Genomic DNA, 23,768 nt, shown 5'->3' on the forward strand with positions numbered 1-23,768 from the left:
CTCACCCACAGCCTCTCTCTCCCTCCCCTCACCACCACAGTCCTCGCGGTGGTGATCTCCAGCCCGCCTCCCGGGTGAAGGCAGGTGCCGCCCAAGACCCCAGCCGGCCAAAGAACAGATGCACAGGATCATCCCGGCCTTCCTCCACCCCGTTCACTGCCCCCACCCCTCTTCCTGCGGTGGAGTTTTTGTTTTAATTCATCTGAACTGGTTACAAAACCACACTCCCACGAATACATAAATAATGGATTGGGGAGGAGGAGGGCAATGTTTTAAAGAAATTCCCGCAGGGCCTGGCAAGGCAACAGCAAATGCATTTCTGCTGTATCATATTTAACTGTTTGCAAACTTCTGCCGGGAAGATGCGCAGCAGCTGCACAGACTCTCACGTCCTTCCCCTGCAGGGGCCTAGCGAGCCTTTCCTGGCGGAGGTGTTGTTAAAGGGAGGGAGATGGTGTCAGCTCTCCAGGGCCGGGAAGACGGAGAGGGGAGTGAGTGGGTGTTTGTCGGGCTGCACTGCGCCCGACCAGGCTTCGCACAAGCCAAGCATCCACCGGGTTCCGGGCCCAGACTCCCGCCGCCAGGCGAGGCCCCTTTAAGAGTCAGCGCGCGCCCCCGCCCCGCGAGCGCACACTTTCCCTAGCAACCGCCCCGGGGGAGGGGGAGGTCCTGGCAACGGCGCGCCGGCCCCGAGCGGTCACGTGACGGCCCGCAGCTGGAACACGAGCGCGCGCCCCGCCGCGCGCCCGCCCGCCGGGGCCTGTGCGCTGCGGCGCGTGCGCGAGCGGTGCAGCACCGGCCGCGGGAGCAGGGAGTATTATGGGCTGTGGGTGCCGCTGAGCAAGATGGAGCTGTCTGCAGTGGGCGAGCGGGTCTTCGCGGCCGAATCCATCATCAAACGGCGGATCCGAAAGGTGAGCCGCCTCCCGAGGTGGGACGCCTTGCCCGGCAGCCGGTGTCCGGGGGTCCGCGGCTCACCGGGGCGAAGCGGTCCCGCTAACCCGGGCCCTCTCGCCCACCCCCGCGCCGCCGCCTCCTCGCGTCCCCGCATCCTCCCCACCCCCACTCCCCCCTTTTTTTTTCTTCTCTGTTTTTCAGGGACGCATCGAGTACCTGGTGAAATGGAAGGGGTGGGCCATCAAGTAAGTGCCGGCGGGATACAGGGGCGAGGGGGAAAGGGAGGCAACGGGGCCTTTTTTTTCCTGGTGGGGGGGTGCGCACGTTTGCTGCCTCGCATGTGCCTCTGCCCATTAGGTTTTCATTTTTATTTTGTGCATGTGTGACTCGGCAGGTACAGCACTTGGGAACCCGAGGAGAACATCCTCGACTCGCGGCTCATTGCAGCCTTCGAGCAGAAGTGAGTTTGGGGAGCTGGCAGGGGCGGCGGGGCCAAGGCTCGGCTGGGGCGCCGCGCGGGGAAGCGGGGGAAACGGGAGAGCGGGGAGGGCAGCGCGGAGTGGGGCCCGGGAAGGGGTTCTTTTTAACCTTTGGCGTTTCTCGGCCGCAGGGAGAGGGAGCGTGAGCTGTATGGGCCCAAGAAGAGGGGACCCAAACCCAAAACTTTCCTCCTGAAGGTAACCTGGCCCAGCCCCAGCAGCCCCCTCTCGGGCCCCTAGCCCTGGCGCAGCACGGGGCCTGCAAGGGAGGGACAGATCCGCGGCTGCCCAGGCAGGCGGACCTTTCCAGAGGGGCCCCAGCTGGGCAGGGGGTGGTTGTGAGCCCCCGAAGAGCCCCTGGCAGCCGGCCCTGGCCAGCTCCAGCTTCAGCAAGAGGGGCCTGGGAGTGGGAAGTGAGGGGGGAGGATAATCCTCGCTGAGAAAACAGAGTCTGGGCTGGCCAGCAGGGCTCCCGCATGGGGGGTGGATGAGGCAGGTGGGGGCTGTCCACCTGAGGGGGTGGCAGGGAGGTTACTTCTGCACACTAGATGAAGGAAACCTTCATCGCCCCCAGCCCTGCTAAGGCTCTGCCTGGAATTCAAACCCAGCGGGGGAGAGTAAATGTGGCTTCCTTCAGGGCTGGGAACAGAAGAGGCATTTGGGGGCCACCTGCCTCCCTGCCCCCAGCTTCTTTCGCTGTCAGGATTGGTTCTGCATGTCTCCTCTCCTCACTGGGGACTGCAGCTTGAATTTGACCTTAGATCACTTCGCTTTGAGTTTCTCACGGGCCAAGCCACTAGCTTACCCCCACCGCTGGCCGTTTCTGGAGATTGTAATGAAGACGGGGTGGGGGGAGTGAAAGCATAGCACATTAGCCTCAGCAGGGGAGGGAGACCTAGGAAGGAAGCCATCTTAGGGTTCAGTGGGGGGTGGGGGGTGGGATTTTATTTTTCTCAGAACAGAGTCGGAAAGGGAAGGTGAGATGACCCTAGGACGCAGGCGAGACTGCAGGCAGGCCTCCCTGGGAAACCACAGTTGACCCAGTAGTGCTGAAGTTGCCTGGGGGCCCCAGCCTACCCTGACAGCCTGTGACTTTGTGGCGATTGGCTGCGTAAGGGCAGGGAGCGCTCTGCAGAGAAGAGAGACTCTGCCGAATGCAGAACCTCGGAATCTCCCATTTGCCCAAAAGGCCCCATGAGGGTGGGGTGGGGCTGAAGAAGCCCAGGCCAAAAGGTCTGTGCACGTGCAAGGGTTTGGACTTAAAGCAGACATGAAAGACTCCTTAGCTTCCACCTGTTTCCACGATTCCTGTTCCCAACCTGCACACGCTCCGGGATCCATGGAGGAGCACACTTAACCCTTGATGTTTCTTAGGAGGAGGGCTGGGGCGGAGCAGCGGGAGGGCGGGTGGGCTGTGTGACAGGCTGTGAGCGCAGCTGGAGCACCCTCTAGCGGTGAAGTGAGTAATGACCGTGAGCTTGGATTCACAAAATGCCTTTTTTTTTTTTTTTTTTTTTTTCTTTGGTAGCCGTAGCTCCTGAGCTGGCTCTGGGCCTAACACAGTGCTGAGGCCCCTCATGGATTATCTCCTTTAATCCTCTCAACAGCCCTGTGAAGGAGTACCATTCCCATTATGCACATGAGCAAAATCAAGGCCCAGAGAGGGGAGGAGGCTTACATGAGATGCCATCACCCAGCTTCCTGGCCTCCATTCCTGCTCCTTTCCTTCACCCCCCGTCCCTCAGAGAGCACACGTCAGGTTAAGGGGACACGGTGGACACACAGGAAACCATGATGGTCGCAGAGTTGGTGGGGCAGGGGGTGGAGAGGCAGATGGCGGGACCTTGACCTGGACCTTTACGACAGTGACCATAGATATTTGCAAGGGGTGGTGGAGATCAGTTTGGTCCGGGCCTGGGGCTCTGTGAGTCCCTGACAGGCGGTGTATCTGGGAGACAAAGTATTCTCAGCACTTACTTTCTGCTCCGGAACTGTTCTGAAGGAAACAGGAGCCCGTGAGGTAGGTTGTCGTTGCCCCCATTTTACACATAGGAAAACTGAGGCCACGGCGGTTGTGTAACTTGCCCACGGTCACAGAGAGTCGGTGGTAGAGTCCAGGTCTTGAACCTTCTGTGCTGTCTGTAGTACCTGCCAACCCCTCAGAGCCGTGCCTGTCACCGGCCAGAGTGGAGTAAACACATTGGCCGTGGGTACCATTTTTCATTCACGGGCCAGACCCAGGTCCCACCTTCAGTGAATGCTCAACCACCTGGGGGAGGGGAGAGGAGGGGGAAAGGTTAAACCGGTCCCCTTCCAAACAAAAGATACATATATATGTTGAGAAGTTACAAAGTAAGAAACGTTTCTCCTAAAAAGTTTGGAAACCATACGTTAGTATTGCCGCTCCGCAGGGACCCTCGCCACTGGATTTGGGCAGAGCCATGATGACAGAGGTCTGGGAGCTCAGGCAGCATGCGGATGACATAAATGCTGACCCCCCCCACACAGGGCGGGGACAGAAAGAGTGGAGATTCCCCCCCGAGCTCCCTTGGGGATGAACTTGCAAAAGACCTTGCTTGCCAGGCCGAGGAAAAAGGCTAGCTTTCTCCTGCCTTTGTCTGAGGAGGGATAGGAGGAGACCAGTCCCTGGTTCCACTGGCTGGTGCACGGGAGGAGCTGGCCACCCTGGTCCCGGGCAGACTAGGCCATGTGTGCTGCCACCTAGTGCCCGGAGGGACTGTTGGCCAAGCAGCCCTCAGGAGACCCCCCCAGCGTGGCCAGGAGGGCCATGTGGCCTTGCTAATGCAGTGAAGAAGTCCGCAAACCCCGCTTCTGGGCGGTTGTGGTCAAATACGATGTAGTTTTGCCTGAGGGGCACACAGGCTACCTCGCAGGGACTGGCTAAGTGTCTAGTGCTGTGGGGTGGGATGTAGAGAGACCCCAAACTACAGGTGTCACTCTTGCGGAGCTCACGGGCCGACCGTGGGAATGTGTCCTCCCTCTCGGCCCATCCAGGTTGAAGGAGACACAGCCTAGCGAGTCTTCCCCCATCAGGAGCCAAGGTGTCTGTAGGTGACAGTTCTGTCATCGCTTCCACTCTCTCCAGCCATTGTTTTCAGTCCCTTGCCTGCTACATCCTCCCACTGCTGGGCTCTCTGCTCCCACTGTTTGTCTTAGTGGCATCCGTGTGGCAGGCCATGGGGCCTCAGCAGCAGCCTGGAGCGTGTCAGGCTCAGAAGGGACCACGGCTCCCTCCTGCTTAGGCTTCATCCTCCAAGACGGGCCCGTGCGCCTGATCTCTGCTCCTCTAGGCCCCGTACGTCCTTTCTTACATTGAGTCAGTCACCCAGTGTCACAACTGCCTGTGACCTGTCCTCTCCATGGAGGGCAGCCCCTAGGGGAGAGGCTGCGGTTATAGTTCCAACTCCAAGCAGCTGGCTTGTGACTGGTGTTTTGTTAGTGAAGGAAGGATTGGCCATGGAGGACGGTCTTGATGGCCTCGTGAGTCCCTTGCCCTGAACTTGACTCTGGGGGCCCTGCCACACCCCACATCTTCAGTGAGGTGAGCTCCTACAGAGCCCTGGGGCCTTACACGCCTCACACCTGGGAGTGCAGCTGAGCCCGGGAGCCAGGGACATTTTTCGCTGGCCCCACAGACTCACTCAGCCATCCACCCCTCAGGCCACCTTGGCACAGATTCGGAGCTGTTCCCACCTCTTGGTTCATCCCCACCAAACCTGTGTCTCGCTGGGGTGGGTTCCAACCGAGCCTTTGGGTGCCAGCTTTGGAATTCACTGGCACTGATTTGCTCGGACCCAGGCCCTGAGCCAGATCCTGGGCAGACATGAGTCAGACCCGGGAAGGGAAGGGCAGCTTACAGGAGGGCATACGCGAGCATACAGGAGGGGCTGAGAGCTAAGGATCTGTCCCAGGGGTGATGATCAGCTGGGGAGGCAAATCCAAACTGGAAGTGCAGCCCGTTCAGAGACGGCACAGAGCATTTGGGACCCTGCGAGTAGGTCAGTGGCGTTGGGGTGTGGAGTGAAGCAGGGAGGAGCCTCCCCCTTCTTTCTGTCCCCAAGTATCGGTCTGTGGAGGGGTGCCAGGCTAGGCTGGGATCCTTCACCGAGCAGAGTTGGTCCGGGGCTTCTGAGCAAAGGGTGTGCTTTCCGTGCCGTGTCCTGATCGAGGACACTCCTCTGTGTCAGCAAGGGCAGCCCCCACCCTATCTGTCCCAGGGCCCCACTGCCAAGCCGTGTCGGGCCCCGACGGGGGTGCGACCTGCTTTCAGGCCTCGTGCACTTTGCTTCACCTGTCCGAATGGGCTTCCTTTCATCTCTAAGCCGGGTCGGGAGCACAGCTGATTCTCTGAAGGGCTCGCAGGGTAGTGTAACGGGACTGTACTCGTGGGTGGCTGGCGCAGGAGCACCCGGAGGAGGTCAGCAGGAAGCCGAGCCCCCGCTCAGCCCTTCCCTCTGCCCCACAGGCGCGAGCCCAGGCTGAGGCCCTCCGCATCAGTGACGTGCATTTCTCTGTCAAGCCAAGTGCCAGCGCCTCCTCGCCCAAGCTGCACTCCAGTGCGGCCGTGCACCGGCTCAAGAAGGACATCCGCCGCTGCCACCGCATGTCCCGCCGCCCGCTGCCCCGCCCGGACCCCCAGGGAGGCAGCCCTGGCCTGCGCCCACCCATCTCCCCTTTCTCTGAGACGGTGCGCATCATCAATCGCAAGGTGAAGCCTCGGGAGCCCAAGCGAAACCGCATCATCCTGAACCTGAAGGTGATCGACAAGGGCACGGGTGGAGCGGGCACCGGGCAGGGGGCAGGAGCCCTCGCTCGCCCCAAAGTCCCCTCCAGGAACCGCGTCATTGGCAAGAGCAAGAAGTTCAGCGAGAGCATCCTGCGCACCCAGATCCGCCACATGAAGTTCGGCACCTTCGCGCTGTACAATAAGCCCCCGCCCGGCCCTCCGCCTCCCCCGCCAGCGGGCAAGGCCGACCCTGCCGCCTCCCCAGGCCCCGGGCTGCTGCTGGCGGCCCCCGCTGGCCCCTATGATGCCCGCAGCTCCAGCTCCTCTGGCTGCCCCTCACCGGCACCGCAGTCCTCCTCCGACCCCGATGACGCGCCCCCCAAGCTGCTCCCTGAGACCATTAGCCCATCTGCTCCCGACTGGCGTGAGCCTGAGGTGCTCGACCTGTCCATCCCTCCCGAGGTGGCCGCCACCAGCAAGAGGGTGCCTCCCGACGTCACGGCTGCCACGGGCCAGGCGCCTCCCGTGGCCCCTGAGCCTGCCGGCGCCTCCTCTGAGCCCGAAGCTGGGGACTGGCGCCCCGAGATGTCACCCTGCTCCAACGTGGTCGTCACCGATGTCACCAGCAATCTTCTGACAGTCACTATCAAGGAATTCTGCAACCCTGAGGATTTCGAGAAGGTGGCTACTGGGGTAGCAGGTGCCACTGGGGGTGGTGGCGGCAGCGGGGTGAGCAAGTGAAGGGGCTCCACCGAGGTGGGGGGGGGCTGGGGGGGCCCTCCTGCCCAGAGCCCTGCTCTTGCCCCCACCCCTGCCCTCAGACACCTCTGCCCGTGCTTTGCTTGTTTCAGATGGCTCGGTGTTGACCCCGGGAGGGGGCTGGGCGGTTGGAACCCCCCGAAGCCTGGGGGAGCGGCCGTCCCGGAACGGATTTGGGCCGGGGTGGGGCCAGGGCACTCAGAAGTCCTCCTCCTTGTCTCTTGGCACCCTCCCAGCCCATGCATGGTGGGGCCCGCTGGGGGGCTCCTGGGGAGCCCCGGAACCCAGAGTTGGCTGCCTCCTCCACATCCCGCTCTCTCTCCCCTGGCTTGCTTCCAGCTCGCGCACACAGCATCTGATTTCTCGGTGCTAACCCGGCAGCTGCGGGGCCCCTTAGGAGACCCCTTCCCCATATGGGCACTGCCTCTTTCCTTCCCCCAGATGCCTGGGCAGGAGGGGCAGGGATGGCAAAGCCCAGACAGAGGTTGGGGTGAGGCCAGCTTCGGCCCCTCCCTCCATATCAACAAATGCAGCAGGAGCTGGACCGGAGGCCTGGGTCTTCCTGCCCACTTTTGGTCAAGACCCAAGCAGGTCCCCTTAGCCTCCACCCCACCCAGTCTCTTTCCTAATCCCCATCTCAAAGGTGGGAGGGACTGGCAGGGACCTCCCCCTGCCACAGCCTCCTAGCATCTAAAGGCCCCTTCAGTTCTCCACCAAAGGTGCTACAAGAACCTGCTGTAGAAACTTCCGGCTGGCGCACTCATCTGCCGTCCCTTGGCGTGTCTGTGCGCCTACGCATATGTGCGCTGGGCCCGGGCTTTCACGCGGCCCCCTTGAGGGTTCCACGGAATCGGGTCGTCGAAGGCCTGGACCTTTCCTTGCCCAGACCTGGCCCGGGCCCGAGGAGTTTGCTGTGGGGCCACAGGCTGATCCCCCCAGCCCCCCAGTGCTGGTGTGTGGGCCCCCAAGCCCTCCTCCTCGGGGTGGTGGGCGCAACCAGCCGGGCCTCTGCTGCAGACACGGCATGGTGGGGACTGAGGTGGAAGGAAGGGGGAGACCCCTGCCCGGGCCATCCCCTTCTTCCCCCCCCCCCCCCCGCCGTCCCGGGGGGGGGGGGGGGGAGGGGCGGAGGAGGGGGAGAGGAAGCCTGGAAACCATTCTGGGGGTGGGGGTGGAGGGCCTCCGGCTTCGCCCGCCCCCTCCCTCTCTCTTGCGTCCGACTGCTGAGGCTTCCTCCCAGCCCAGCCTGCTCGAAGTTGCGGGTGGCTCCGGACCATGCCAATGGCCGTCCATGCCAATGGCAGAGACCCACCCCAGCTTTAGGCCGGGCACTGGGAGGGCAGGCAGGCCAAAGGGGGCGACCAAAGAGGGGGCCTGTGTTCTTTGGGAGGGGGAGGGTGGGCGAGACCAGGGCTCCCGTGCCCTGCGGGAGGCCACCCTGCCGGCCCCCGCTGTCAGTCTGGCCTGAATGGCCTGTCCCTGCGCGTCGCCCAGGGGAGCTTCGTGGTGTGTGCGGCCAGGGGTGTGTCAGCCCAGAAGCACGATGGCAAAAGGTGGTCGAAGGAGGCAGAAAGGGAATCCTGTTAGGTAGCAAATGCCTTTGCCCGAAGTACAGGAGGACTCGTTCTTCCGAATCTCCCTGCGGGGGACTGTGGCGTGGCCCCCGTCCCTCCCCACCCCAGGATGTAGAACAAGGGCCCTCACAGGGTTTGGGGGGCTGGCACTCCTAGACCCCTCCCCACCCTGCCCTTTGTGTTGGCTCTCTGGCCGTCCAAGTGCCAATTGGCTTCCCCCCTCCCCAAAGAAGGGCTGGTATCTCTCCTCTGTCCTTGGAGGGGATTTCCCTCCCCCCCACCTGACCCCTCACCCCAGGTGAACGACCACCTGGGTGCCAGTTACAGGTGTTTCCAGAGACCATAGAAATGTGTTTTCCTGAGAGTCCGTGTCATTCGTGACTTTTTTTTGTAAAGAAGTTGTGTTTTCAGAGGTGATTTTATGACAGGAAAGTGAAAGAGTTAGTTTTGCAAAAAAACAAAAAACAAAAAAAGAGGAAAAAAAAAAAGAAATAGAAAAAAATATCGTGGGATTCCTATGGGGCTGGGGCGGGAGTGGGGGGGAGAGAAAGAGATATTTAAAGAAAAACTAGTGAAGCAATGATTGCACAGGCGAGGTGGCAATGTTAGGAACCGGGGACGGAAACCCAGACCCGGCTGCCGGTCCCTGGGGTCCCTGCTCTCTCTCCTTGGCCCGAGGTGGGGAGGCCTCCCTCCTGTCCCGGGCCCACACTCCACACCTACCCTCCTTCAAAGGGAAGGAAGACAGCTGTCCCCAAGGGAACTAGCCAGAACTGCAGGGGCCCGGGGCATGGAGCCCACATTTGGGGAGGGTGGGGGTCAGCGGGAGCCCCACTGTTGTGTCATCGGTGACTTTCTCCAGGAAGGCTGGTGAGTGGATACAGTTGGGTTCCTTGCTCTCTTCCATTTGGTTGCCAGCGTGTCCCGTCCTCTGGTCCCTCCCTCCCCATCACCCCAAAGACCGTGACGCCCCTGAGTTTGCCTGGCCGGGTGGGGGTTGCAGGCTTCAGGAAGAAGGAGCTGTAGACTCCAGGAGAATCTTAGGCGGTGATCCAGAGGGACTGGGGGTGACCATGGGGGGAAGGGAATGCCTGCCCCTGCCCCTCCACCGCGTGGCCCCACCCCACCTCCGCACACGCGCACGCTGCTTCGAGGTGGGCACCTCCCCTGGGGGGGTCTAGGTGGGCACAGGGTCCAGAGCAAGCGGAGCCCTCCTACCTCCCCGAGGGTGGCTCTGAGCGGGAAACCCATAACCCCCCACACACACACACACTCTTGCACGAATCAGCCTTCTCCGGGCCCTCCCTCTCCCCTTGCTGCTTTTCCGTTTACCTAACTACCAAGCAGAAGTTGCATTCTGGTTCGCTTTATTTTTATATGTGAAATATCCCTTAAAGCCCGATCTCTTCCCATGTTCAGTAGCGGTTGGGGCATCGGTCATTCTCCCCTTAAGGCCACCTCCTCCTCCCCGCCCACGTGTCATAGGAAACAGGTGAGGTCCCGTGTCTCTGGTTTGAGATGGGAAATTGGGACACCTCCGTCTCCATTTCCCTCTCCGACCCTGAGCGTGCCCTCCTGTGAAATGGGTGTATTGGGCGGCAAGGCCTCTTCGTAAAGCACCGCTGGTGTCCAGGCAGCTGCTGAGGATCTGGTGGCGGTCGAGGTTGCTGGCGCTGGGGCCTCTAGCTTCCCACAGCCCCCTTTCACTCTTGCCCCCCGAAGGGGCCCGGGGCAAAATGAGCTGCATCCTGCCACTGCTCTGGAAAGAAGGGCTGATGAAGGCCCGAAGTCAGTGTGAGGTGGGCGGAGAGCGCCCCATTGAAGAGACCTGGAAAGTAGGGCCCCACGAGGCAAAGCTGCTTCGCGGGGTGAAGCGCCCAGCTGCCCTGGTATTTTGGGAAGAGCCCCTTCCAAAGGTGGGGGCCTGGGTGCCGAAGCTGCTAGAGAGCTGGCCGGCTCCCCGCTGCCGGGCGGTCTGGGTAAGAGGTCCGCCCCAAGGAGGAAGCGGTTAGGTCAGAGCGATTGGGTCATCACCAGCCTCTTCAGCCTCCGCGGGGACCCGAGTGGACATACCACCTTTTCTCACCTTTCTGGGTTTTGTTGGTTTTTTGGGTTGGGGTGGGTTTTGGGGGCTTTGTTTTGTTGTTGTTGTTGTTGTTGTTGGTTTGGGGGGGGGGGTTGGTTCTTTTTTTTTTTTTTTTTTTTTTTTTTTTTTGCACTTGGCCCACGCCAGACAGTGGAGCCCCACGTGGTCAGTTCCACTTTCCGGCTCCCATGCACTAGCCCAAGGCAGCCTCTTGGGGGCTTGTATGGTTTAAGGAATCACTTTGAAAAAGACAAGGAAAGTGTTTAAAAGGTTTCTGTTTTTTTTCTGTCTGCATCTCCTCTCAGATTCAGAAAGGAGGTTGGGGCTAAAACCAGGAGCCTGTCTCCCTCGCCTGCCTCCGTCTGGCTGACAGTCACCACCATGCCGAACTAGGGTGACGGGCCGAGCGGGGACAGAGGACCCCAGCTCCCAGGCCTGCGGGGTCTCCCTGCCCCACCTTGAAGGAGTCGGTACCCCACTCCGAGCGGCGAGTGAGCGCCAACTGTATGCAGAGCTTCAGTTGGGTAAAGGGAGGCTGGTGGTGTCACGGGGAGACCCCTTGCGAGAGGTCAAGGTAGAAAGAACGGGTTCTGGGGCCTTTCCCTGGCTGTTGGGTGGAGTGCAGATGGGCACTTTTTGTTTCTTTTAATTTAAAAACACAAAGGCCTAAAGAAACGTATCGTATGATTTTTTTTTTTTTTTTTTTTTTTTAGTTTTTGAAAAGCTCATTGAATGAACTGTGCACGAATGAATTCTATATATATATAAAAATATACATATATAGCTCTATATCTGGGGAGGGGCGCGGTCTCTTTTCTCTCTCATTTTAAAAATGAAGTGTTGTTGCCTTTGTCTGTGGTTCAACCATCCAGCTCCCAGCTGGCTAAACTTTGCCGCCAGTGGTGAAAGAGAGGGAACCAGAAATGGAGCCCCCACCCCCACGCGGGGGTGGGGCCCCCAGTCCACCTGCCCCCTCCCCGAGGTTGCGGGTGGAGAAGACGGCTCGTTTTGGGTGTGGGTTTCGGTTCTGTTCTGGATTCGGTTGTTTCTGGGCCGGGGGGAGGGGGGTCTGTGCCGATTACTCTCGTCTTGTACGTTTCGTTCTGCTGCTTTTTCAATGTTGTATCAATGCCAGGAAGGGGGAGTGAAAAGCCTCTTTTGCCCCCCAAATAAATTGTCACATTCCGAAGCAAAGGTCCGGCCCCTACAGCGGGCGTGTGTCTGTCTCATTTCTAACAGGCTGTGACTGTGGCCTTTAAAAGCATCAGGCCTGGAGCACCTGGGTGGCTCAGTCGTTGAGCATCTGACTTCTGCTCAGGTCACACGATCTCGCGGTTTGGGAGTTCGAGCCCGAGTCAGGCCCTGTGCTCAGAGCCTGGAGCCTGCCTTGGATTCTGTGTCTGTCTGCCTCCCTCCCTCCCTCTTTCTTTCTCTGTCCCTTCTCCTCCTGTGTGCCCTCTCACTCTCTCTCAGAAATAATAAATGAATAAACTTTAAAAAAATAAATAAAAGCATCAGGCCAAGGGTGCCTGGGCCACTCGGTCGGTTAAGTATCCGACTCTTGATCTCAGGGACACGAGGTCAAGCCCCGTATTGGGCTCCGTACTGGGCGTGAAGCCTACTTTTAAAAAAATCTCAAAAAAGTCCCACCAAAACATCGGGGCCTCTCCTGCTGCAGGGGAGGGGAGGGGCTGCTGCCCCTCCAGCTGTGGCCCGTTTCGGAGCTCGCCACCTCCCACCCTCCTTCCACCCCACCACCTGCCAGTGAACTGAGCTGGAGGGGAGGACCCTACACAGGTAAGGCTGGTAAGGCTGAGGTGTTGCCACTTTCCGAACCTGGAGAAGGCCAGGCAGGCGGGCACAAGGGAGGGGGAGGTCCCTCCACTGCCCGCTCCCCACTTGGAATCACAGTGGCTGCAGCGGAGGGGTCTGTAGGGCTGCGTCCCTAACAAGTTTCTTGCCACAGAGCTTGGGAGAGGAGCAGCCACGAGGAGCCCTCTCCCCACGGCCTCACGGGTTCAAAAGCAGCGGCCCCAGGCAAACCCAAACCTTCTTCAAGGGCCTGTCGTTCTGCTCCTGAGCCACACCTGTGTCCATCCATTGCCCCCCGTTTGCGGGGCCTTGAGCAGGTGTCACCCCCAATCCTCCCCTCCTACAGCACCCCCACCCCCTTATGAAACCCCCAGTGTCTCGCCTCTCAGATGTCTCCCCACCCTGCACAGCCCCCACCAGTCCCGCCTGGTCTTTGGCAAAGCCTCTCTGGTCTGCCAGTCTCCGTTCCTACCCGCGCTCCCCCTACTTCTTCCACACGAGTGCCACTGGGGGCTGGCGACCCCTGCCTCAGGCCTCTTGGGAGCCCACTGTCCTCAGGATCGTGTCCCGAGTCGTCCACCTGGCAGCCTGCCAAGGTGCTCTCCCCTCCCACCCTGGCGCCTCTCCAGGTGCCTCCCAGGCCCCCACCTGTGGGTTTGTCCCCCCAGGTCCCTAAGGGCGGGGCCGCGTCTCACAGCCCAGCGCCTGAGACACAGACACTAGGCCCTCCATTGGTCATTTCTCTAATTGTCACCAAGGGTCCACCTCCCACTGGGGTCAGTGAGGCTGGGGAGTGGCCGAGCAGCAGACCTGGGGCCCCAGTGCGACTCATCCAACTGGTCCCCGGCCGGCAGGGCAAATGGGAGTGTGTCCCTGGCAGGCACATGGGTGGGAAGGTGGGTGAGGGCTGGCCCTCCTCCGTGGCACCTCCTCCGTGGCACCTGCTCATCTGGCCAGCGCACCTGCTACCCGCGGAGCACCAGTGAGTGCTTTACTGGCTCCCTTCACCCCTTCCCCTCCCCTCTCCCGGCTTCCCCTCCCCCTGCCCCCTCCCCCTCCCCCTCAAATGAGGAGCTGTGTCATTTGCCTGAAGTCATACTGCCCTCAGTAGGAGAGGGGGCTTTGCTCCAGACTCCCGCCTTCAAGCCCCACACTCTCTGGGACCGGTAAGAAGAGTGTGCCCTCGTGAGTCCCTGCTGTCTCTCGTCGCAAGCCGTGCCATTGCTTAGCTTCAGTGTCTTAGTTGCCGGTGAGTGAGTGTGACCACAACGGCTTCTCAAGGAGGACTGGAGGGTTCGTTCTGGGGGCCGGGGGGTGGGGGGGGCACCACGCAAGTCCTCTCAGAGGGCAGGCTTTGCTGTTTGAAGTGCGTCAGGGTCACTGTTGGTGTCACAGAGTTCATCTGCCCGGTGATGCCTGACCTACCACCCCCCCCCCGCCCTTACCTACTATTCGTGCGCCTCTCCAGGGGTACGGGTCAGCCACGAGGTGCCGGGATGGGGCGAGAACAAGCATGCACAATTACTCTGTCATTTTTTCAAAACTGTAAGGGCAGCGGTTTTTCTGCCCTTGTCAAGCGCTGTCTGAAGTGAAGGGTGGAGGGGGGGGGCGGTCAGCGTGGTTGCATCCAGACGGCAAGAACCCCTCAGGCCAGATCACAGGCCTGGGTGCCCGTGGCACCCTCTTTGTTCGGGCTGCTGGCTTCTGAGAGTTCACACTTCAAAGAGGGCTCTGGCTCCGAGAGCTCAAGGCCGCCTGGTCCACGCAGGGGGTCTGCAAAAGAAGCCAGGGCTGAGGCACCTCCCCCTCCCCCCTCCCCCAGACATCCACAGGCTCTGGGCATCTCCAGTCACAGGAGGGATGAAGCAGGAAGGAAACCTGGTGAGCGAGAATGAGGCGGGGACACAGCTGAGGCTGTGGGGATGGTTGGAAGTGGCCAGAGTTGAGAGAGATTTGGAATATTGGATATTTTGTGACTGGCTTAGATACTTAGAGTTACTAGCTAAGGCAGAGCAAACATTCCTTTAAATGCCCAGCTGAGCTTCCAAAACACTGAAGAAATCCCCGGGGATCATAAACAAAGAAGAAGCCAAACTCAGAGTGCTAAGCAGATGCCAATCCTTAACCCTGCAGGGTGGGTCTGCGGATGACCCAGGGTCAGGTGTGGGGAGGCGTTGGCCTTTGCTGACCTTCGGTGACCAAGGAGCCTATTTTATATGTATACAGGGACGGGGAGACAAGGCCTTGAGCCCTTGCCAGAAGAAATTTCAAACCAAGACACCCAAATAAGGCATATCCTCAATGAAAAGGCAAATGGAGGAGAAAAATCACCCTTCCGCAAAACAAACAAACAAAAAAGTTGTCGGAGAAGTTGTTTCTGGCTCTGTTGGAAAAAATAAAACTGAAGTCTTCCCCGAGAAATTGTAACTCCAGAACTTCCCTAACGCACATTTGAGATTTGGATTTGTGTTATCCACACGCTCCCAGAACTCCCAAGTCTGGTAATTAGCACACAAAGCCAACCTGGCGTGGGTTATACCCACAGAGAGGCCGCAATAGCAGACGCAAGGCTGCCCCGGGGGGGACATTCCCACAGTGAAGGCCACATGGGAGGCTCCCGGATAAAACCCTTGTTAACAGGAGCTTGCCACCCAAAATTACAAGACCTACAGAGAAGCAACCCATGAAGACACACAGCAGAATGACAAACGGCCCGTACAGACTCCTACATCGAACACGTCATTTTCAAGCACACACCGAAGGTTTCCAGACATGGCCGTGTATGTCACGTGGTAATGAGAGAAAGCAACTCCCAATAAATTTCAAGAAATTGTCACCACAGCCCACGTTATCGTTAAATTACAAATCAATAGCCAAAAGAACTGAAAATCCAAGGCTCGTCTACTTGGGTAGTAACCCAGATCTCTCGTTCCCCTTCCCCTGGATCTTGCTCCCTGCCCAAACTTCTGAAATTTCTAGAAAAAAGAGACTCAGGATGAATGTGAAACTGTGAATAGAAGGCAGACACACACGGGAGGCGTGCGGCCAATCTGAGCTGGATGGGAACAGGCCCCCCCTGGTCCCTCTAGACGGAATATGACCTTCATTAGAGCAGAAGACCAAAGCGTTCTCTGTCTCTTCCAAAGGCTGAGCTCAGAGTGTGACAAAGACGGGAGCCTCTATTTAAGCGACAGCTGCTAGCAGTCAGCCTTTAGGAGCCAGAGGGAGCCATCTATGCAGAGCCGGGATGGGCTGGTGGAAATGGGACAAAGCAGGTGCCGTGACATAAAGACAGCCCCCCCCCCTTCAGCCTTCTGCCCACCTTGCCTCCTGATGGGAAATCCCAGCATGAGCAACACGCTCTTTTGGGGTGGATTTCGAGGTCCCTAGGGGTTCTCTGTTAAGGCTCCTGTAGTCTGTGAGCAAGGCATTAGGACACGCTTTGGAAAAGGCAAATGTAGACTCTGTCCCCCACAGGGACTCATTAAAGTGACCATCATCTCGCTGGCTCCCTTGGCAACCCCCGCAGGGACACAGGGCCCAGGGTCTGCCGGAATGTCCCCGGCTGAGGCTTTCTGTTCTCATCAGCCCTGACCTGCTCGCCTACACTCATCCCTCCTCCGCCTGCCTGCCTTTCACGCCTCAGTCACCATCAGGAGACCCTCGTCCAGGTTCAGGTGGTCGGGTCACTTCCCCTCTCCAGCCCCCAGTGCTCCTTAGCAGCATCAGAAGCCAGGAGCCCCTCCCTCGTAGGGTTCCTGGCAGGGGTGGGGGTGGGGTGGGGAAGGGGGTGGTCTGAGGGGAAGCGCGTGAAAGCGTTTTGTTCCAGCACGGCCTGGGTGAGAAGAGACATTTTGCAGATGGATGTATCTGGACTTGACCATCCCTCCGACTTCCGGTCTGGGTGTGCCAGCTGTCTGCTCACCAGATCTCAATACCTCCTCCCACTTAATGGCCTCAGGATACTTGAGAGACAGTGGATGAGTCCCCGCTCCCGCCGCTTGTGTGACCTCAAGCCTCTCGGTCACTCTCCCCGGGCCTCCGCATCCCCTTCTGCAAAGCGGGAGAGCTGCTGCCTCTAATTCTCCCTCCACCTCAGAATTGCTCTCAGAAGGACAACTAACACGTACAGGGTGGACTTTACGAGGCTTAACTTATCAACTCCTCACAACCCGGACAGTGCGGTAACCACGATATAGAAACGGTGGTGGGGGGGGGGGGGAGGGGGTGGGCAGGGGACTGTGGTCCAGAAAGGTGAAGTAACTCACAGATTCCTACATGGTAGAGGGGATTTGAACCCATGCGGCCATCCTTCCCACCGTGCCAACATCCTCCCGCACAGCACGGTGGGCGAGGGCACAGCCACTCGAGCCGGGCTGCCTGACTGCGTGCGCCTGCCGCGGCATATTGCTCAGCTCGACGGTGCCTCAGTTTCCCCAGCTGCAAAACAGGAGATGAAAGGAATACCCCCTTCCTCATGGGATTGCAGGGAACCCCGCTGAGGGCCCCAGGAGCCAGGCGCTGAGCTGGACACGCTCCCACGGTGCAGCCAAGGAAACTGGAGAGAGGGGCTGAGTCACCTGCCCAGGTGGCACCGTTAGTAAGTAGCGGACCAGGGATTAAAGCCCAAACGCCCTAACTTCAAAGCCCATGCTTTCAACCCCTCTGCCCCACCCCCATGTGACACCCTCAAACTCCGTTCAAAACAGGCCTCCAGACTGCAAATTGGCCCCCATGGGCTGCCTGACTCACCACCTTCCAGTGAGGGGGCCCGAACCCTGCGCCTTGTCTGTGACTCATCCCTTTCTGGCCCGTTACCAGCATCTGTGACTGAAGGACCCCTGAATGCAGACACCCATCCCCCCCTTCCTCCTCAGCCCTGCTGCCTGCTCCCATCCAGACCCCTAGAGCTGAGGACGATGGGGGCCATGTACCCCCATTCCAACGTGTAGACTTGTAAACGGGCTGGACCCAAAGTGCCCCTCATTTCTCATCCGTCCAAGGCTGCGGGGCTAAGTAGCTGGAGGGGGGATGCGGTTGGAGAGGGGGTCGCTCTCTTTAGAAACAGTCGGCAGGGCGCCCCCCACCTCAAGGCAAGTGAGGGGGCTTCGGAAAACCCAAGGGCATGGCATGTGTCCCCTGGAATTCTGAGGGTGAGGTGACCAAGGGGAGGGAGAGGCTGCCTAGGCTTCCTTGTTGCTATGAGACAAGGACCGAGCTGCTTTGGGAATGGCCTGCAGTCCCAGCATTTGGGGGCCAGGATGCGAGCGTGTCTCCCGGGGCCCCAGAGGGAACCACGCAGAATGTAGCTGGTTTGAGGTCATTTTGAATTAGGATCCTGTGCCAAGGGGACGGGTTGGGGGGAAGCAGGGAAGGGGCCTGAGATCCTATCAGAAAGAATCACGTTGGGTTGGACCCCCGGGAGACAGGTGCTGAAGGGGACTGTTAGCCCAGCCAGCCTGGGGACGCTTCGCCCAGGTAGCAACTGCAGGTGGGAGATCTCCAGCAATAGGGACGGGGGTTCTCTGAAGAACACCCCTAATGAGAAGGAGTGCCTCCTTCCTTGTTATACGGGTCTTTGAGTTTAGGGCAGACTTGAGGGGAAAGGAGAAGCTGAACGGAGCTTAAAGCTTTGCTACTAGACTAGACTCTTTTAGTATCTAAAAAAATAAGGTAAAACCTAAAAGTGACCGAAAGGTCAGGAGATGTGCCTGAGATTTCATCCAAGAGCGGGAAAGGTTGGGTCAACAGAACAGGTTCACAAGGCGGCCACTGGGAAAGACTAACATGATTTCTGGCGGCAGCCTGCCAAGCGCAGCTCATTCTGTGTCTGTTCACCGCTTCAGCCTCCAAACCCCCCTTTCCTCCTTTCTGCCACCCTACCCTTGAACCCTGTCCCAGCCCATCGGGCGCTCGGGTCTGCCAGAACAGCTTTTTCCCTGCACTGTGCTTCCTCCCAGAAAGTTGGTATAGCCTAGTGGTCGTGAGCTCGAACGTCTGGGTTTGAATCCCAGAGACCTGCCTTGGCAGCTGAGGGACCTAGAACACGTTGCTTGACCTCTCTGGGCTTCAGCATCACTGTCTGTATTCCACTGAGTATCCGTGAGGCTTCAAATGATTACAAATAATGCACTTAGGAACATAGCAAGAACCCGCTCAGCGTTAGGGATCATCATTACTGTCAAAGGCTTCCTCCTGGCTGTGAAATCTTGGGCAAGTCCCTTTCCCTCCCTGAATCTCAGTTTCTGTATCTGAAAAAATAAATTGGGTGTGGGTACAATTCGCTACTAGCGAATTGTACCAAACTTTAGAGGAGAGAGACCCCGAGCCCAGACCCGTCCCAAGGAGGGGCAAGAGGAAGGCTGGCAGGTCAGCGGGCAGGATCAGGGGTCCAGCCAGCAGGACGGTCCACCCTACCCCGTTCTCCTGCGTTGTCCCTCTGCCAGCCTCTGGGAGAGTCTCCCCAACCTGTCCCCGACTAGATCAGGAAACAGATGGTATTTGAGGAGTAGCTGCCCTTTGTTCCTTTGTACCCTCTGTTCCTCGCTGGATACACATGAACGGTCATCCAGGTGAGGTCCCGGGCCCCCACCCCCTTGCCTCTAACCCCATCACAAGCCTCTGCTCTGACTCTCTTCAGTGATCCTCCTTCATAGGGAGACCTTTTCTCTTTCACAGGCCTTCCATCATATACATAGACAGCAAGGTCTACACTCCTGGAGCCCTAAAACTCAGCTTCCCTGCCTTCAAGTGCCATGTCCACAGAATCCTGGGGCGGGGGGGGGGTCATCAGAAGTCTGCCTTTCCTTAGAGGTGCTGGAGAAATGGCCATCAGCCCTTAGGTTCCGCTGTGCACGAAGTAAATACACCCTGAGCACACATTAGGTGCCAGTGACCCAGATAGGAAACAGACACGGTGCCAGGCCTCAAGAAGTTCTCAGGCTTGTGAGGGAAACACAAGTCACAGACCCGTGCAACAGAAACAGATGCAGGGACTACTGGGGGAGGGCAGGGGCGGGCCACCTTGGCTAATGGGGTCGGGGAAGGGCCTGGAGGAGGGGGTGGACTGAGCCCAGGGCAGAGTGAGGCTCCCAGGATGTACTTGGCTGCTTCCTCATTGGTCGGGGTCCGATGGATGCTGAGAGACAGCAAGAACGAGCGATGTGGAGTCTGAAAACTTCTGGGTTCAAATCCCAGGTGCACATCCAGTGACCATGGGACCCCGGGCAAATTACAGAACCTCTCTGAGTTTCAAGTGTTACCTGTGAAATAAGGAAGATTATAATGTGGGGCTCCAGGGTGGCCAGGGCAAGTAACAGAGTACGAAGTGTGGGGAGGAGGGACGGACTGAACCCCGGGGGCTGTCAGGATGACGGGGTAAGATGCTGAGAGCCCTGACCGCTATGGAAAGAGGCCGCAGCCTTATTGGCTGGCCACTCCTTCTGGTCTCTCTTGGCTGGGCCTGGATGCAGGCACACACCTTCCAGCCAACTGCCGGGCCCCCCCGCAAGGAGGACACCCGTTTCCTCCTTGGTCCTCGGCCCCTCCTGAGCTGGGAACAGATGTCCTCGCTTCCTGCCCAAGCCTGAAATGTGGCTTGGCTTCCAGGGAAGCAGCAACCCTGGATGGAAATCTCTGGGCTTCCCCAGAGAGGAAAGCTCTCTCTTCCCTGGCTTCTGCCCCTCCTCTCTGGTTGGGCTCGAGTCCTGGAATCTACTGTTGCTATGCAAACATTTCTGGGCCCTACCTGAGCCTGCTTCCCCTCGGAAGGTCCCAGGCTGGGGTACTTTGGTTGAACATATATATGAGCCTTAGGCTGAATGATTCCCCACCCTGTTCAGAAAGGGGGTGGGAGCAGAAAGAAGAAAGAACAGAACACCTATGAAGGAAGGCACTATAGGCACCTGGGGAATAAAGGTAAAGAAATTAAAAAAGGAAATTAACATTTACTGGGCACCTAATATGTGCTAGGAATAAATAAGGAAGGGACAGCCTGCACTGGGCGTTTACTAAGTGCCTGGCAGTCTTGCGGGAGACAGGGGAAGTGGGAGATGCGGCACCTTCAGGAGCCGTCCCAGCTCTTGTTTGTTCGTTAGAGCCATTTTAGCAATATCGAGCAGAAGGTACAAACATTTCCCACACACCCCCTGCCCTACCCATGCGTGGCCTCCCCCACTGCCAATGTCCCCGCCTTAGTGGTACATCTGTTGCAATGAGCGAATCTACACTGGCATGTCATTGTCACCCCGAGTCCGTAATTCACATGGGGTTGGCTCTTGGCGGTGTACCTTCTATGGGTTTGGATAAATCTAGAATGATGCCTCTCCACCATTATGGTATCCTAGAGAGTCGTCTCCCTGCCCTAAAAATCCTGTGTTCCGCCTATTCATTCCTCCCTCCCCCATAAGCCCCGGCGACCACAGATCTTTTTACAGTCCTCACTGATTTTGCTTCTCCAGAATGTCACATAGGTGCTCATACAGCATGTAGCCGCCTCCGACCGGCTTCCTTCACTTAGTAATATGCATTTAAGTTTCCTCCATGTCTTTGCATGACTTGGTAGCTCATTTCTTTTTATTGCCAAATAATATTCCATTGTCTGGATGTACCGGTTTATTTACCCGATCACTTACCAAAGGACACCCTGGTTGCTTCCGAGTTGGGGCAATTATGAATAAAGTTCCTATAAACATCCGTGCGTAGGTTTTTGTGTGGACATGACCCCGGCTTCTGAGCTGAAGCCACCTTCTTGTGGGGCAACTCCCAACTAATGGCTGGGCATGAAAAGAGTGTTAGGGCCTGGGAATTTCTGCACAATGCAAAACCTCCCAAATGGGGCAGTCTTGACCCTGGAGCTCCCTGGTGGGTTGACCAAGACTTTGGCAGATCTGCACTGGGGTCTGAGGCTCTCCCAGCCCTTAGCCCCCCGATCAACCACTTGTACATCCCAGCCCATCTCAGTGTCTGCTTCCTGGAGGACCCAAGTGGCAAACTTCACCTCTAAAACCAAACCACAATCCATCCAATTCTCTTGGCCACCATGACCCCCAAGTTTCCATTCCTCTCACCTGGATGGTTGCATGGCCCCTACCCGGTCTCTCTGCTTCCTCTCCTACCCCGCTATGACCCAGTCTCCATACAACCATCAGAATGATCTTTTACAAACACAAACCATGTGATGCCGCTTCCCTGCTTCAAGTCTTCCAATTGGGCTTAGAATCAAACCCATTCCCTTCCCCTAGCCTGTAAAGTCCTACGTGACTTCACCCTGCCTTTCTCTCCAGATCTTTCTCCACTGAAGTTCACCCTGCTCCAGCCCCAGTGGCCTTCCTTCTGTTCCTGGAACATACCAAGCTCATTTCTGCCCCAGGGCCTTTGCGCTTGCTGTTGCCTCTGTCTAGAACACTCAGTCTTTCCCCCAGACTTCTGCATGGCTGGTCTCTCAGGTCATTCAAATCTCATATGCAGGACCTTTCTGACAATTTTATAAATAATGCCCATCTCCCAACTCCCCCGCACCGTACACACACACACACACACACACCCCACCTACAACTTTCTATAATATTTACTTTAAAATTTTTTTGGTAGTCCTCATTACTATTATAAACTAACTTGTTTATTTAACTATTCTTTTGTTTACTGTCTGCCTCCCCAACTAGATTATGAATTGTGAGCCTGTCTTATTTCCAGCTCTCCCCTGGGCCTGGTATTATGCCTGGCACAAAGTCGGTCTCAAAACATATATTTTGAATAAATAATTACATTTGTTTATTTAGGGCAGAATTCCCCTTAGCCTAAAGAATGGAATATAAGTGAAGAAATAAAAAGCCTCAGAGACGTGAGACTTTAGAGAGGAAATGTGGGGACAATTGAATTCTGAGGGAACTTCCCCCTTGAGACTCTGTCTCTGACCATCTCTGGAGAAATTCTGTGTTAGGACTGGAGGGAGGTGTCTCTCCCACAGCCCCGGAGAAACGGGTGTCGGGACCTCCCTGTCCTGGCCTCCCCTCCCCTCTGCCTCCAGCAGCAGCCAGTGTTGCCTATGGGGGAACTAGTTTTGCAAATATTTACCAAGAAGCCACCCTGGGAAGGGGCCCTGTGCTGAATGTTGAGGACAGAGACGAGCCAAGGAAGGGGAGCTGTTCCAGGCAGGAAGCAGAGAGAGGAGACACTCTGGTGAGTTTGGGGCATTATGCCTCGTTGGATACTGTTCCAAACAGGGTGGGGGAATAGAAGGTGAGGCCGGAGGGGTGAGCAGTGTCCAGATTGACAACAGTCTCACAAACCAAAAGAAGCTAGCTAGCATAAGGCCCGGCATTTATTGAGGCTTTCCGTGTATTACTGTTATTCCCCATTTTATAGATTGGAAAACTGAGGCACAGAGAGAGGGTGTCAAGAATTGGGAAAGGACTGAGACTTTACCCTCCTTGCAAAAACTATGTCACACAGCTGGTAATGGGGGCAGTCAGGGCCAGAATTAGGCCTTCTGGCTCCAGAACCCATGCCTTTGACCGCTAGGCAGTCCTGCCCCTCCCTAAGGGGTTTGGAATTTATTCCATAAGGGATGGGGAGCCACCTATGGATTTATAAGCAGGAGAGTGGCCTGTTCCTATCAAGAGGCTTCAAAAGCCAGCCTAGGGGATAAACAGACCAATCTTCAACAAGATGAGACTCCAGCCTCTGGGCCCATTTATCCAACAGTCCTCAAATCTCATGGGGCGGCTCATATAAAAGTGGCACCATTTGGCACCCAAGCCACAGTGGCTCTGCTGCCCTTGGTGGCAGCCCCCTCTCCCAGCCTTCCCTGGATTTTCTATGACGGTTTCTCCTCGGATGTTTTGTGTGTGTTTCTGTCTTCGCAGAACACGTGTAGAGGTAGCCAGCACTCCCGTGCCTCAATGCACCTTCAGGACCTCATGGGTCTCCTCCTGCCTGCCTTTGCCTTCAGAGAGCCTGGCTCACCTCTCCATCAGGGAGATGATGCTTCCTCGAAGCTGTGACGCCAGGCGGGGTTTCCAGGTCACGGCTCCAACGAGTACGAACTCACATCCACGCACATAAGGCTCTGGGGGGGTTCATGTACAGGGCTTGTGTTTTGCTCTGCTCCCACTTTACAGCTCGTGATCCTTGACTCCCAGAGATCCGGGGAGCAGAGCAGGCATCATCCTGGGGCTGGGGGCGGGGTGTGTGGAGCATGTGATCTCAGGATCCCAGTGGTCAAAGAGGGTCCCCAGTGCTGTGGCCTTCTGAGAAATGTTCCGGTCTCTCCCCCACCACCAGCTCGACGCAGAGACCACACGGTCGCCATGGTGGTTCAGAGCCCCAGTTTGTGCCTTTCCCCCTGAAGTCAAGAACGCAGGCTAGAAAGGGAGACAGGCCTGGGTGTGGCTTAGGTTCAGGATTGACCTGGG

At 57.8% G+C, this 23,768-nt stretch overlaps 1 protein-coding gene across 2 annotated transcripts; it reads left to right on the plus strand.

Annotated features, from left to right (window-relative positions):
• The first annotated feature begins 731 nt into the window (after nucleotides 1–731).
• On the plus strand, nucleotides 732–11,736 carry CBX6 (chromobox 6). Of its 2 annotated transcripts, XM_058741261.1 has the most exons (6): nucleotides 732–914; nucleotides 1,099–1,142; nucleotides 1,292–1,357; nucleotides 1,508–1,574; nucleotides 5,863–6,804; nucleotides 10,848–11,736. In XM_058741261.1, the coding sequence occupies exons 1-6, from the start codon at nucleotides 846–848 to the stop codon at nucleotides 10,869–10,871; spliced, it is 1,212 nt and encodes a 403-aa protein (XP_058597244.1). In that variant the 5' UTR covers nucleotides 732–845; the 3' UTR covers nucleotides 10,872–11,736. The 2 variants fall into 2 exon arrangements, with proteins under 2 accessions (XP_058597244.1, XP_058597243.1); XM_058741260.1 differs by lacking the exon at nucleotides 10,848–11,736 and having other exon boundaries at nucleotides 5,863–7,969.
• The last annotated feature ends 12,032 nt before the right edge of the window (nucleotides 11,737–23,768 follow it).

Source organism: Neofelis nebulosa, chromosome 8 (genome assembly GCF_028018385.1).
Source record: "Neofelis nebulosa isolate mNeoNeb1 chromosome 8, mNeoNeb1.pri, whole genome shotgun sequence".
Lineage (NCBI taxonomy): Eukaryota > Metazoa > Chordata > Mammalia > Carnivora > Felidae > Neofelis > Neofelis nebulosa.

Bases quoted from the DNA above. Each gene is read 5' to 3' on its own strand.
- CBX6 (XM_058741260.1), top strand. From the start codon at position 846: ATGGAGCTGTCTGCAGTGGGCGAGCGGGTCTTCGCGGCCGAATCCATC. The intron at 915-1,098 runs GTGAGCCGCCTC...TCTGTTTTTCAG, and splicing joins TCAAACGGCGGATCCGAAAG to GGACGCATCGAGTACCTGGT. The intron at 1,358-1,507 runs GTGAGTTTGGGG...TCTCGGCCGCAG, and splicing joins ATTGCAGCCTTCGAGCAGAA to GGAGAGGGAGCGTGAGCTGT.